General features: G+C 44.6%; 1 protein-coding gene across 1 annotated transcript in view; it reads right to left on the bottom strand.

Annotated features, from left to right (window-relative positions):
- Nucleotides 1-1548: 1548 nt before the first annotated feature.
- ADCY9 (adenylate cyclase 9) overlaps nucleotides 1549-15412 on the bottom strand; it is a 121642-nt gene continuing 107778 nt past the window's right edge. The window contains exons 9-11 of the mRNA XM_055339961.1: nucleotides 14336-14484; nucleotides 11407-11448; nucleotides 1549-5969 (exon numbers count right to left, since the gene is read on the bottom strand). Of these exons, the coding sequence (XP_055195936.1) occupies nucleotides 4781-5969; nucleotides 11407-11448; nucleotides 14336-14484 (1380 nt within the window). The 3' untranslated portion in view covers nucleotides 1549-4780. The remainder of the gene's footprint in view (nucleotides 5970-11406; nucleotides 11449-14335; nucleotides 14485-15412) is intronic.

Here is a 15412-nt window from a genome sequence, read left to right on the forward strand (position 1 = left end):
ATTCCTCTAGTTGTTGCAGATTGGGGGTACTTTATTTGAATCCAGGGACTCCTGAAATTGTATGCAACATTAAGAGGGTTTGTGTGTGTTTCCGGAGAAAAGAGCCACAGCTATCATCAAATTATCAAAGGCTCTGTGAGCCAAGAAAGGTTAAGATCACTGCTTTCGATGACTGAGATTTCAGGAGGTGCTCGGCTTTTTAGATATTATACAACAGCTTAATTTGCTTCTCCTTCCGGCGTCTAGGCCCATCAGGAACACGCGAATTCCCCAAACTTATGTTATTCTAATATACAGTGACAACTCTTTGGAGTCATGTAATTGAAAAAAAAATTCTTACAAAGGAACTGTATAAAAATAGACACTTGGGGAGATTTTTAATTTATACGTATATGGTGTGCAAGTGTGTGCTTTCTTAATCATTTCCTCTTACTTATCTCTTCCCCAGTTAACTTCCTTTTCCTGGCACTCAGGATCTATTCCAGGTGGCCACAAGGAGATTTCCCACGCAGAGAAAAGCAACCACATGCAGGAGAAAAACCACAAAGGCTAAGTTCTGAAGCTTACTGCAAAAATTAGGGGCTGTGTTTTGTGACTGTTAAGTCCTCAAAAGTCTTCGGGATATCCCTTCTAGGAGGGAGGGAGGGAGGGAAGGAAAGAGAGAGAGAGACCGATCCACGTTCTCATGAGACCTCCAATGTGGCACAGACCACGACTCCCTGACCTCCAGCAAGGTTTCTAGGACTCAGGAGGGAAGGACGCCCAAATCAACAAGGAGCGCCCTCATTGGCACCAGCTTCCAGCAGAGAACCACCTAGAAGCTGGATGATCCCTATGAGGTGATGGACAAGGACTGGGGAAACCACATCTTCATCTCCTTTTGCTGAGTCTACAAGAGGATCCTGTGTTCTGAAGTTGCTCGTAAATACTGCACTCACGGGGAAAAACCTTGCGGGGGTGGGGGGGGAGACTCTACACCCCAACAGATCCATAATTTTGCTCCAGATCTGGAGGTGTTGTGAGCTCCTGGAATATATACAAATGGCATGGATGTGTTTCTGGGAAGGGGCTCTGTGACTTTAAAAGGATTCTGAAATGCGTTTGTGACCCCCCCCCCCACCACGCAGACACCCCCAGGAACTGCAAGGACAGGCTATGTGGGCACATCTTTTCAGAAAACCTGCTTTATTTTCTTGGTCAATTCCTTCTTCTGAGACCTTGCAGGAATAACTATTTAGGAGGCCTAATGAAGCAGGGGTGTCGCTGCACGCAAAACTTGTCCTGCAACTTTTAAAATTTTTTAAAAAGTTCCATATAAAAATAAATATTTTTCAACTGAAGTTAACTGTAGCAGATATGTCCATTAAACAAAAAGAAAGAAACCACATACATAAATAGGGTTGTTTTGTGTTAGTTGCCTTGTGTTCAAAGTCATGATGTGAAAGAAAAGCAAATCTTATTTCAGCCACACGTTGCAGGAAATAAGGAGTGCCCTAATTTCTGAAGTGTTACTGATCTTTTCAATGAGGAAATACCAGGCATCAAATATTTAGATTTTAGAATATTTTAATATCCATTTCTTGAGTGGATGCATTCTGAAAGAATTAACAATTTAAAAAGAGCAGAGTGAAGGAAAGATGGAAAATGCAAACAGTTGGTTCTTGTTAATTTAATTTCAGGTTCTAGGCATGATGTGATTTTCTGAAACAACCAGCCAAAAAATGCTTACCTCAAAAATCTAGAAATGCAAACGCAGACAGATCTTTGGAAACTACAAATTATTACAGTCCACGTAGCGGGAAGCACGCGGCCCTCTGGCTCTCAGTGTCGTGTGCAAATGTGCAGGTGTTGCCTCCGTGAGCGGAGTCAGTGTTAATGGAGTCGCGTGCAGGTGTTGCATAATCGGTGTGACTCTTCAAGCTACTTAAGGGCTTCATAACTGATGCTGTACATTTGTTTGCACTGGATAAAATTATGTGTGTGTGTGTGTATACACACACACACACACACACGTATAATTCGATCTGACTTGGGGCCAAGAAGAAAACAGCAATTGCAACTCAAAGCGACTATTTACACACATTCAATTCTGAAGTATTGCTTCCTGACCTAAGTTCGTAGGAGGTATTGCCACTGTGAAGAGCACATCCATTGTATTGGTAGCACTTGAACCGCTGCTTAGGGACCTGTCCTCAGTGACTATTTGTTCAATGCCAACAGAGTTGGATGCACAGCATTTCTGTTGCAGAGATTTTGTGGTCCTGCGTTGAGGTATGCTTCAGGGCAGGGAACTGGGAAGGACCCAAGTCGCCTAATGGCCCAGAGAGAACATCTGTACTGGTTATTTAGGAAGGCTCAGGGTGTTTTTTAAAGACAATTTGAAACTCTGGGTGAGCCATCCATCAAAGGCTCCAATTTGCACACTGCTGGACCAGATCACCAGATGTTAAGACCATCTCCCTGCAATCTGCGGCTTCCCAGGATCAGGAATCACAAACATCTTTGCAGGAGAGGAAGAAAAAAGACAATGTGCTGGGGAGGAAGCATGTGCAGAGATGGACCTTGTTCCTCTGAGTGGAACAGCAGAGACACAGGTGACTCGTCGGCAACCACCCAGCCCCTTAGCTGCTGCCAGAGCTAAAGAGCCTGAGGACAGAAGGCAAAAGGAGAGGATCACACTCAAATACATGCCTTAACACTGATGGGAGAAGCCCCTAACATGCCCACAGTCCCTACAGACAAGGACAGTGTCAGGTAGTGTTTTAAAATAAAAATAAAAATCCTGCAGTATAAGAATACATTCTTTAGAAGCAAGAGGTATTGTCACACCATCCTTCCTCCAGCATTGGAAGACCAACAAACTGACAGTAAAATCTGAAGGAAGATCTTAGTGAGAATGCTCTCGACTCCCTGGGACATCAAGATCCTGGCTATGGCTGCATTGCTGGGAGGCCATCCCATACATGTCCTCCCGGGGAGCTGGCCAATCAGAATCAGTATTTCCTGATGCCAGAAATGGCAGATTCTGTATGAATTGAGGGGCATGGTAGGGGTTTGCTGATAATGGGACTTGATGTTGATGTGACAGTTATACAGAGATTTAACAGCGAAAAGAAAATGCACAGAGTATGCCAGTGAAGATCTTAAACAGAGAAGGAGCTAGTCCTCAGATTATCCTGTGAACTGTACACCGAGTCACCTTGAAAATAACAATGCCTACGGCAGGGCAACACTAGCCTGAGTTCAAGTCTATATACACTCTGGACTCAATGTGGCAAAACATCACAGGCAGGATCACCAACAGGGGCCCAGAAGTGAATCTCCTTAGGTTTTCTAGGCTTGCCCTGGTTCAACACCTCACGTGCATGCGGATGACTGTGTCTCTACACACAGTGTGAGAACTCCATCTAAAGGGGGCTGAACTTCACTGGGTTCCATCCTGCCACACAGAAGTCCTGCACAAGCCAACAACAGCAAAGGATGAGGAGCTTCTCGGATGTGTGGGAGCCAAGCCCCCCGGGCACTGCCTGCCCACCTTATGCTCAGCCCAGGCCTCCTGCCTCCCAGGAGCAGGGCTCTGACTCGACCCCTGGAGCAGGGAGGCTCCACAGGCACGGATCTGCTGCACACAGGATAGAAGCAGCAGTGCTCATTAGGTTTATCCACCGTGACCCAGTCAGCCTCAGGGCACGGCCGTTCAGGTCTTGCTCAGCCCCTTTTGGTGGGTGGGGGGGACCCAAAGCAGCTAAAGCTCTAATGGACATCTTCTCATCCTTCTGCTGTGCCCTCTGCCTATGTCCCTTCTCATCCTTCTGCTGTGCTTCCCCAGCCTATGTCCCTTCGCCAGAATGACTTGGCAGCTCCTCCCCAAAACACACATTTCCTGATAAATAAATAAATAAATAAATGCAACCCTCAGACGTTTATTTTGAGTTTCCCTCTCAGAGGATTCAGCTTCAAAGACAAACCCCTTCGGCTCCCAGCTGGAAGACCCCTCGGTTTCTGGGGCAAAATGAAACACGGCTTTTAAATACCTGAGGCCTGGGCTCACAGGCTCTGCTACTGGTTAGCATCTAGAATCTTGGCCTGCACATGGAGAAAGCCCTAATGCTGCGGGGCTGGGGAGCGGTGCACCCACAGCCCCAAGGGCCTAGGTGCTCTGGAAGGCGCAGGTGGGGAGGGCACAGGCCATCCTGGCTGGCTGCTGCTCGCAGCCCACGCCCCCCCCTCCCCTCACAGAGAGTTACTGGCACTTGATCTCAGATTCATAAGTGAAAGTGTGTGTGCGTGTACATGTTTACATAGAAAGGTCAGGTCACTGGAAAACACTATTATGTATACAGAAAAAATAAACCGCAAAAACATTGTACTAGCAAAAACAAAACAAAAAACAAAGACCCAAAGTGTCTTGTGAGAAAAAGCAATAAAAATGATATCTTAACCACAGCTTTTGTTTTAAAAGTCCAGCAATACCCAATGCTGCGATCTCCATGGGTGGCCTCTGTCCCCAGATGCGAGGGCACAGCCAGCCCCTGAAGGCACTTGTTCTCCTCCATGCTGCTGAACGGTCACACCCAGAGGACAGGGCTCCAGGGGAGAAAAAGCAAAGAGACAGATGGGAACAAGCCCTGAATAGCTGTGGCGCACACAGACGTCAGGGCAATGACCACATGACACCATGTCTGGGGATGGAGGCGGTGGCGCTCGAACACACAACAGGCAAGTACAGATGTGATTGTGTTTCGAGGAGCAGAGCACCGTGGCAGCGACAGGTGCTGCATCACACGCTCTTGGAAATGTTGAGCCTGGTGAGCTCACTGGCTTCTTCCATGCCCGCTTCTTCACAGTCGCTTTTCTCTATGGCTTTGCCAAATCGACATCTTTCTTCGGCTTTGACAGGCTCTTTCCATGGCCTCTTAGAGGACAGGTGAGTGTCCTTGGCCGGCACATTGTTTTCGGACCCCAGAGACATCTTGTCCGCGTTCTGTACAGAAGGCACCAGGTTGGTGATCTCATCTGTGGGAGACCGCCCGATGCTGCCATCCACCTGGACTCGGATGTCGGGGGAGATGGACAGCTGGTGCTGTGGCACGGCCCCGCTCTCCATGCACTTTGGGTATAGGTAGGTCTTCATCTGGCCCTTGCCCTTAACGTTCACTGTCCCCCGGTAATCGAAGTCGTAGCCCATCTTGCTCAGGACACGGTAGCTCTCCTCACTCACCTGGATTCGGCATTCCACCCCTGTGCTGTCCATCCTGCTGGCGATGTTGACGGTGTCGCCCCAGATATCATACAGCAGCTTGGTGGTGCCGATGACCCCGGCTGTGAGTGGCCCGTGGTTGAAGCCGACCCTGAGCTTAAAGTTGAACCACAGCATGTTGCTGTTGAAGTCATCCACCACGCGCATCATCTCCTTGGCAAACTCAAACAGGACCTGCAGGTGTTCTTGCGGGTGGCTGCCATCCTGGCACTGCGCGCCGTTCAGCCCGGAGGCAGCCATGTACGTGGCCCCAATGGTCTTAATCTTTTCGATGCTGCTGTAGCCCGGCCTGCTCAGGAGCTCATCAAAGTCCCCGATGAGCTCATTGAGGACCCGGTAGCACTCCTTGCCCCCCTCATAGTTCTCCTCATAGAACTCACTGAAGTTGACGATGCTGGCAAAGATGACACCTCCACTGTCATGGTTCTTGGAGTAGGTCTGGGAGACCTTCAGCTGCTCAGCCACATGGTAGGGGATGATATTTCGCAGCAGCCAGTCAGCTTGGTCCCTCATGCTCTGGATCTTAGTGCGGTGAAGGTCCGCCTCCACGTCCCCGTGGTAGTGCAGGCGATAGCTGACCTCAAATTCTCGATTCAGGAACCAGACCAACAAGAGCAGAAGAAAGAAGACAAGAATCACCTCCTGGCCAATCAGGCTGGCGGTTCTGCCATCACGCGGCAAGGAACTATTGCACGGATTCCCCTCGGAACTGGAGAATAAAGAGAAGAGAAAGGACATGCCTTCTTAAGTGCATCTTTTAAGGGAGAGGTTGCTGCTCAGGACTTGCAGGTTCTGAAACACCCAGTTAACCAGTGCTCTGCACCAAGTTCTGTGGAGCTCAAAGTGTCAACGACCCACAGCCACAAAGCTACCCAATCCTGTTTAGCTGGCTGGCTAAGGTGTGCAGAGATAAACACGGACTTTTTAAATTGACTTCTGAGTAACTACTCGGTGACTGCTTTGTTTTTCAGGAGTCTTTAGCTCCTTGATTTTAAAAATCTTTTCATTTCTACCAACTTTCTGTTTTGAAAATTCTAAACATTATAGGAAAGTTAAGAGGCTAGTAATACGTTTGTACACCCATCTCCTGGATTCAACAATTGCCGACATTTTGCTGCTTTGTTCTTTCCCTCTGTCAATGCACACGTGTGCACACACAGCTTTCCTGATGAACATTATGAAGGTAAGCTGCGGACATCATGACACTTCCATCCTGAATATTTCAGTCCCTGTCTCCTAAGAATAAGGACATCTCCGTATGTAACCACACTACCATCATCATACCCAAGAAATTTAACATTCTCTGACATACTCATTTTTTAGATTCTTAATCCAACTTTAGTTCTGAAAGAGGCATAATTTTACAAAGAATATAAATTATCTATTGTTTACTTGTATAAAGTCCACTAATGTACCATTATCTCCCTACTGGGTTAGTTCTGTTTTATCAAAGGCATTTAAGGTAGTGTTAACATTTTTACAAATAATATTATACTTTAAAAAAAAGTTTTCAATTATTTATTCATGAGAGAGAGGCAGAGACATACGCAGAGGGAGAAGCAGGCTCCTCGCAGGGAGCCCAATGTGGGACTTGATCCCAGGACCCCGGGATCACGCCTTAAGCTGAAGGCAGACGCTCCACCGCTGAGCCACCCAGGCATCCACATGACCCTGAGATCAATACCTGAGCTGAGATCAAGAGTCGGATGCTTAATCGAATGAGCCACCCAGGCACCCCAATATATATACTTTTAAGAGTAGTACCTTGTAAGAAACTCAAACAGCATTTTAAAAATGGTACAAAATAAGTGTCTTTACTATGAGAAAGTTGTGATTTTCTTGTGGTTGCAAGAAATTGTAATACATGGATATGCTGTAACAACCAGATTCTAACCCTGGGCATTTGGGCTGTGTCTATCCCTTACCTCCAGGGAATGCCGGCATGACCCTATGCAGAGAAAGGAATCTGTCTGCGGGATAAGCTACTGGAGTTGGAAATGCTGAGTCACTTCAACTACTGCACATTTACGATTCCTTTAGAAATTTCCAAATTGTGCTTCTCCTTTCTGTTTCTTCTAATAACAGCCTGCTCTCGGTGGGGGGGGGGGGGCTGTTCTGTAGTTGGACAGTACTGATGAGCAACAGCTGTGACTGAAGATTGACCACCACTACCCCCAGCAAGTCTCTTTGAAAGCTTCTTATTTAGATGTAATGTTTCCACTTAAAAATCCTACATACTCATCAGAAGATATTTAGAGGAAAACATAGAAAGAAGATTCACCCATATGGACCATCCAGAGGTAAGTTCTGTTAATGAGCCTTGTGTTTCCTTCTTTTCTTTCTTCTGCTTGTTTACAAAGCAGTGGTTGCTCTGTTCACATAAATTTTGGGCCCTGATGTGCTCCTAAAGCACGCAGAGCAGGCATCTAGGTTTCAGGTGGCAATGGGCCAAGTCACTCTATGAATAAAATTATATATAAAATGGTGGGGTCCTCAGTTTAGACAGCTCCATGGCACCGAAAACTCGATTCTGTAATCAGGGTGTTTAATAATTTTACTGTTACCTATGACTTAAGGACATTAAAGAAAATAGTGAAATTGACCAATCTGGCCATAATGGTCCTCTGTGAAACATGGTCACAAAAGCCCTGGACTGTCTCAGCTGGACCACTACAGAGTTCTGGAACCCTGGGCAAGATTTCTAGGTCTCAATCTTCTTATGGGTAAACTGAAGATGGGCTAGAGTATTGTTAAGTACCTACTGGCCTCAGATTATGTGCAGAAAGGAGTTAACACAGCAGGCCTGAGGCTGCCACCCATAGAAAGGCCTACTGGCAAGGGTGTCTGAGGCTGGCATCAGGATCTTGGATTTGGGGAGATTCTCACCCCTCTCCTTGATAAGAAGGGCCTATTGTGCCTAGAATGTGACTTCTGAGTCTGGAATTTTGGTCCATGCCAGCAGAGATGCCTATGTGATCAATCTCTAATAAAAACCCTGGGTACCAAGTCTCTGATAGGCTCCCCTGGGAGACAACACTTCACCTACACTGTCCAAACTCAATGCTGGAGGAATTCAGAACATCCTAGATTACACCACGGGAACAGGACTCTTGAAAGCTGGCATCTGGTTTCCTCTGGATTCTACTTCATGTACCTTGCTGCTAATTTTGCTTTGTGTCCTTTCACTGTAATAAGTCACAGCCATGAGTACGACTCTGTGTGGAGTCCTGAATCCTCCTAGCAAATTCCTGGTTCTGGGGGCGGTCCTGGGGACCCCTGCCATAAGTTCCATGACTCTGACCCCGTTAGCCAGGAACCAAAAAAAGGCCTCCATGGTAAGACACAGCAGATCTATTTATTCTTCCAACTGTCATTTAGCCAAATGGCAACACATATCATGAATCTCAAGTACTAAACAATTAACTATTTTAGATGATCAAAACAGATTTGTGTCTAGCCCTGCAAGCCCTCTAACTGGCTTGAGAGTAGAGACAGAATCTGCAACAGGTGGCAGTAAGTATTGTCTTGTGTGAGCCCATCCTGTTGGGTTAGGAGGTGTCCTTTCTGTTTCTCCAAAGTGGTGATATTGAGGAACACCCCACTTTATGAATAGACATCACCAAGGCTTAACATCATCCTAATGGTCCAACCAGATTTTGTAGCCCTGCGGTGGAAATGGGCAGCTGCTCACTTTCCTCCCTGTCCTATGGTCAAGGCCAGTAGTGTGGCCCGACTCTGGAGAGGGGCACAGGACAGATCCTCTGGACAGGGGAGGGGAATTGTGGAGCACAGGACAGTGTGAGAGAGGTTTGCTTTCATCTTTGTTTAGAAGGGGAATCCTAATACACAGATTTATGATTAGTGCCCAACGGACTGCCATGCAACAGAGATCTGTAACAAGCAGGTAAGATAATCACTTCCCATCGATAACCTGTATTTCTCATTCCACTACAGAAGGAACAACAATGGTGGTCCCATTCCTAAGTTCAAATAGCAAAAGTCAGTTCCAAAAAGAGGAATTTTATGGGACTAAATGCAAGAGTCAATTTATGACTTAATAGCTGAACGTCAAGTCATAATTGGAAGTTAAGAGTAAAATAGAGTATAATCTATTATCATGGAGAAGAGGGATTAAATCAGAGAGAAAAACAGAAAACAAAGATCACCCATGGTCCCAACCAGCTGAACATGGAATGTGTTAACATCTTAGTGAATTTCAGTGCCATGTAAAATCTATGCCTACAGACGCGAGGCTGGGGGAGCTGCCACGCTGGGACACAGAGGGTGGGGCTGGGGTGCTGGTAATGTTCTGTTTCTTGGTCCGAGGGGCAGTTGATGGGATGTACCCGCTTGTGAAAATTCATTGAGCTGTATTCTTGTGATTTGGGTACTTTTTTGTGCACATGTCATATATTCACCAATAAGCTTATTTTTAAAAAAGGTAAGTGTTTTGTTTTTAAATACCTTAGTTGTGATCATAAAAGAAACAAATTTGTAGTCTGCCTTTGTTACATACTTTATTTCTCCTTCCCAGTGTCTATATGTCCACAGAGATTTAATTTTTTAATTGTATAAACAGAAAAAAAATCATTCATCACTCACTACCAAGTCATTACTATGACATATCTTACATTTTTTTCATATATATATAATGAAATACAGGACATATGCAATTTCACATGATAAATGTTTTCCTTATTGCTGCATTTTAACAGTGGCAATATCTGAGTACATGAACATCATTTAATTCATTTCTTTTTATTGCAACTGAAGTTGCTGATGAATTTTCAATGTTATCAGCCATTGTGATCAACATTTTTGGGCAAGTGAGCCTTTATCATATGCTGAATTATCCCCTCGGTAGATAAGCAAAAATAGAATTATTAGGTCAAAGGCTATGAACACATATGTAGATCATCAAATTACTTTCCAAAACTATCTACCATTCTGAGGAGCAACGAGGCATGGCAGAAAGAGCAGGGCCTGGTAGTGAGGGAGGCCAGGGTTTAAACACTGCTGATGACTAGCTGTGAGACCATAGATGGGTTCCTTAACTTTCCTGAACTTCAGCTTCCTCATCTGGAAAATGAGGACAAAGTCACCTAATGTGTCAATCATTGTGAGAAATAAACCATACGTATAACTGCCTGGTACCTTAACAAAGCAAATACCCCCTTTTGTATGAATGTGCCATGCCCTTGCCTGCCCTGGGTATTCACACTCTAACATCTTGAAGGTCCGATGGAAAAGACCACAAGGAGTTTTTTGTTTAAATGTGCAATGATTTCAGTAGTAACATCTTTACCTTCTACCTGCATTTCCTCTTGTGAATTTTTTTTGGTTTTGTCCTTTATCGGGCCTTAGCTCTTCGTGGAACGGCCCATACCTACTTTTCTCCACCTAAATCCTCCCACCCCATCAATGTGTCAATCAGTTTTTTATTTCTGTGCATGTGTGGTTCTCTGTATTATTTGTAAGATTGGAAAGTTATCTCTGTCTTAGAGGCTTGCAAACTAATTCTATTTTTTCTAGATTTTTATATAGTTTTATATAATTTAATGGTTATTTCTATTTAAATTTTAGTTTGACGTTCACAGTAAAGCAAGAGTCTAACATTTATTATTTCAAACCTCTAATTAGAAATTTCAAAATATTTTAGGAAATTAAAATAAGTACTTTCTTAGATTTGAGAGATTTCCTTTGTAACCTGGTGAAGTCTTACATAAAATGAAGCCAAATCGGAATCCCTGGGTGGCGCAGCGGTTTGGCACCTGCCTTTGGCCCAGGGCGTGATCCTGGAGACCCGGGATCGAGTCCTACATCAGGCTCCCGGTGCATGGAGCCTGCTTCTTCCTTTGCCTGTGTCTCTGCCTCTCTCACTCTCTCTCTCTCTGTGACTATCATAAATAAAAATTTTAAAAAAATGAAGCCAAATCTAGTATATTCTTAACAATCATTCATTTTCTCAATAAGATAACTATGATTTGGTATTTCAACAAGTAGGTATTTTCCACTTATTCCTTTAAGAATTAACACATAATTATTTTTATTCAAGATATGACTGCTTTTTATGAAGCTGAGAAAGAAACAGTACTCATATAGTTGCCCTCATTTGTTCAGACATAAGCATGATGTTAAAAGCTTACCTGAAATTCTGTCCTGCATCAAGGTGTGAAATTACTATGGAACTGAAATTAAAATGCAGAAAAATATTATTATAAAAAAACAAGGTGTTATATAAAGTGAAACTGAGAAGAGTTAAATAATTTCCTTTTTTCAATGTGTAGATTAAGTCAGACAACGATTGCTAATTCTTTATTATAATTTGATATTATGTGTTAACTAAAAATCACAGCCCACAGAGACAGTGATGCAGCTAACAGGACTTCACAAAGAGCAAAACCAAGAAGTCTCTAAGGCATTCGCATGACAGTGAGGACTTACCCACATGGTCCCACAGGCTAGAAACCAGTCATGATAAACAGTGATGCCCACTGACTAAGGACTGATTTAGGAACTGCTGGAGACACTGGCGGACCTGAGAAGCCAGACTATGCTACTAGGGTGCCCAAAGCAATCAAATCCCAGTTCTGAGGCACAGAAACCACATACAATAAAAAACTCTGGGTGTCGGGGCAGGACCTGTGACCCAGTACCCTTCCCATATCCCCCACAGCTTCTTCTGGGATCCTGTTGCACCTGATATCCCCCCAGGTGGGCAGATCAACCCTGTACCCCTATACTTCCTGGTTTGCTAGATCCACTGGCTCCCACTCACTGCCAATAGGGACCTTACACAGCTTCTGCAAGCAGGTCCCCTAGGCAGCACAAGCAAGGGGACAGCTCGGAGTGGCTTTTATCATCACAGGGGGTGTTAGATGACCTCATGGGGAAGGAACGAAAGCAAGAGCTTACAGCACAGACACTGTTCTAAGGCTGTGTGTCCTCTTCTCTCCCTGCCCATGCATGACTGTGACACTGTCCTTCTCCATGTCTCCATGTCCCCCTGCAAGGCTGGCATGGCTCTCAGAAGTCCCTTCTCCTACACAGGAGGCCTGTCTGGATTTTCGTTCCCCATTCCCCATGCTTCCTATCCTGTGAGGCTCAGTGGTGATGACCAGGTGAGTGGGAGAAGTACCAGGTAGAGGGGAGATTCAGCTGCCAGCCACACCCCAACATCTGCTTTTTGAGTTCTGGGCAAAGGTGATGGAGTTGGTCCCTCATCACTCTGGTCCCTCCTGATCTAAGTGGAAAAGCTCCGCACCAGTGACTGAATGACCACAAACTGGCTGATGGGGTATTTGTGATGGTTCTTTTAGAAGGTTAAAAGGCAGACTGATGAATTCCATGCTTTTGGGAAAGAGCTTCATAATGACCCTAATTCCAGATGGCCATAACTTCAGAAAGGGAAATGCATGCTTTGTTCTGTTTAAAGTAATTTATTCATTAAAGTTTCCTTTCAGATGCTGAATGATAGTTCTGCTTAAAATTCCCTTTTGATCTTAATTTGCAGGAAATGTGAGTGTCTTTCATGTCGTCATTACTTTATTAAGTCTTACTGAGGAGAAGGATGCTTGCTCTGTCCATTACCGACGACTGCTTTGGTAATACCCAAAGATACACTACAGTGGTTTCATACTTGATATTGTGACAAATCGGATCATTTTCTACTTCTGAACTTATTAAAGCAATGGTTCTCGGCAGCAGTAATGCCATTCCTAGGGGGCATCTTGGAAATGTTGGGGCTCCTTCTGGTTGTCATAATAATTTGAGGAGCCAGGAATGTTAGATGTCCTGCAAGGCATGATGAAGGAATGCCCTGTGTAGCTGAAATATCCTGCAAACCTAAACCCATCGTAATTATAAAGAAGCCATTCTTTAATATGTGCTAGCAGTAAAATGTTTTTATAAAGCAGTTACCCAAAAAAGTCCAATATTTAAGCGAAGTTTTTTTTTAGGCGAAGTTTATTACAGAAACAGAAGCTTAATGGCCTTAAGACATTATCCTAAAGTTTCTGAACCACTCACTGTGAGCATTATTCTCTCCAACATATCACTGTATCCCCAACTATATATTTAGTTGAAAAAAGCCAATAGCCACAAAACCAAATACAAATGTGCAACAATCATTTTGAGACCTATTTATACAACACTAAGAACCAAAAATGATTCAATTAGTAGGACACATAAAAGACAAGGATCTTATTGGATTTCATTATTATAAGATGTTTTAATATCCTATATATTATCATTGCCGTCCTATACATTTTAATATCCTATATATATCATTGCCATCCTATACATTTTCATTTTTAAATTTTTTTGTAGCACAACAGTAAGAATTGCTCCTATCTCTGGGGTCTTTCACACAGACCCCTTCTCTTCCCACGCCATCCTATCTACACCTTGGCACCTACCAGTGCAAGGATTTTGAAGGCCATTTGAATACCAGGAACTGAAAGTATTATTCAATATGTGGAAGGACCTCAAAATAAAAGATGTATTTCCAGTGACTGGTCATCACTCCATTTTATGTCATGACACACAAGTCACAAGAGTGAGTCCATATTTATAAATGAGGTCTTGGCCACATGCAAAGAGCACCTACCTCTTCACTTCCTCTCCTCAGCAACCTACAACCTGTCTGGGTGTGTTATTCTTACTCAAATGAGGTTAGAACAGCTTCCTCTTTGGCTTTTCATGTCTCCCTATGCCTCTACTTCTTCTGTTTCTTGATCATCTCGTATGAAATGGCTCTGGTCCTACTTCTCCATTATACTAAGTTCAAGCATGTGTCTACTGCACTGTCTTCCAGGGCGAGGGGTAATCCCTCAAGGATGTCTATAGGCACATACATATTATGTCATGAAGAATTATTTTTTTTCTTTTTTACATATTAGTCTTCAGACATTTCCTTAAGTTGCTGACATTGTACGATTGGACACCACTTCATGTTGTGACAGTAGCCGGCAGAGGAGAGGGAGAGGGTATCGGCATGGATGTGAGACATGTGAGGTCAGGAAGGGTGCCCCAGCCGGCAAGGGTGCCAGATGCAGACGACAGTGGCCGACGTACCTGTCAGGGCACAGGGAGATGTAGAGCAGGAGCAGGGGCCCAGCCCCGACAACGGTGGCTAAGGAGGACCTCATCCAGGAGCTCAGCTGGCAGAAGTTACAGTAGTGCACAACGGTGATCAGGACAGCGGAGCCCATGAACACGGTGAACTGCAATGAGGGGCCGGCGTGGTTACTGACCCATCCAACCCTGCCATGTGCGCCCCTGGCCTCGCTTCCAGCTGAGCATGCTGACATCAAAGGATTCACTTACTTATCTTTCTTGCAATATAAAAATACCATGGATATCACAAAGTACCTGGCAGTTTCAGGGACAGATCATAAATCACTGGGTTAATAGTCCAGAGCTTTAGGCTACAAGCTTGCACTGGCATGAAAATTCTCCTCCAGAGGTGTGGAGACTGCATCTGTCATTCTGGAGTAAAGGAAGGTAGGCCACCCATTTGAGAACCACCACTGGTAAGTGGTTACCTTTACAAAGCCTTCCTTCAGTCATCCTGCTACATGCCAGGGAAAGTGTAATTTGGTGTTAAGAGTATCAAATGCTGTCAGCCTGCCTTGTAGCTCATGTTACACTCACTTTCACCGAAAGTAGAACTTTCCACAAGGGCATTAATTCACTCTTCATGGGGTTTAAGTTGGAAGCTCCTTCCCTGACCAAGAGCAACTGGACTAGGGGCAGTCACCTCGCTGTTGCCAGTTCAACAGGTAAGCACGGTATCTCATCTGGAAATGTGGGACAGATGCTGCTTTGTAAAATGCATAAGAAAATAACTGATTTGGAGGTTGGTGAGCAGCAGGGGAGGCTGGAGAGGGGACATGTGAACTGGGCAGGGCAGCTTCATACCCATCTCTACTTGACTGTGGTAAGTGACAGGCTTGAGCATCTAGAGAGGCTGCATGCTACCCTCCCTGCCTGTTCCTCTGTCCCAGCCAACGCTTTTAAGAAGACAAGCTCAAAGTGCTGATGAAGAGTTTGTTACCTCTTATATTTAAATTGCTGTCCTAAGACATCAGGCTTATTTAAAAAGAAAAAAACAAGGGCATCCTGGAAAGCCCATAAACAAAGTCACTAGGC

Source organism: Nyctereutes procyonoides, unplaced genomic scaffold, assembly GCF_905146905.1.
Source record: "Nyctereutes procyonoides isolate TBG_1078 unplaced genomic scaffold, NYPRO_anot_genome, whole genome shotgun sequence".
Taxonomy (NCBI): Eukaryota; Metazoa; Chordata; class Mammalia; order Carnivora; family Canidae; genus Nyctereutes; species Nyctereutes procyonoides.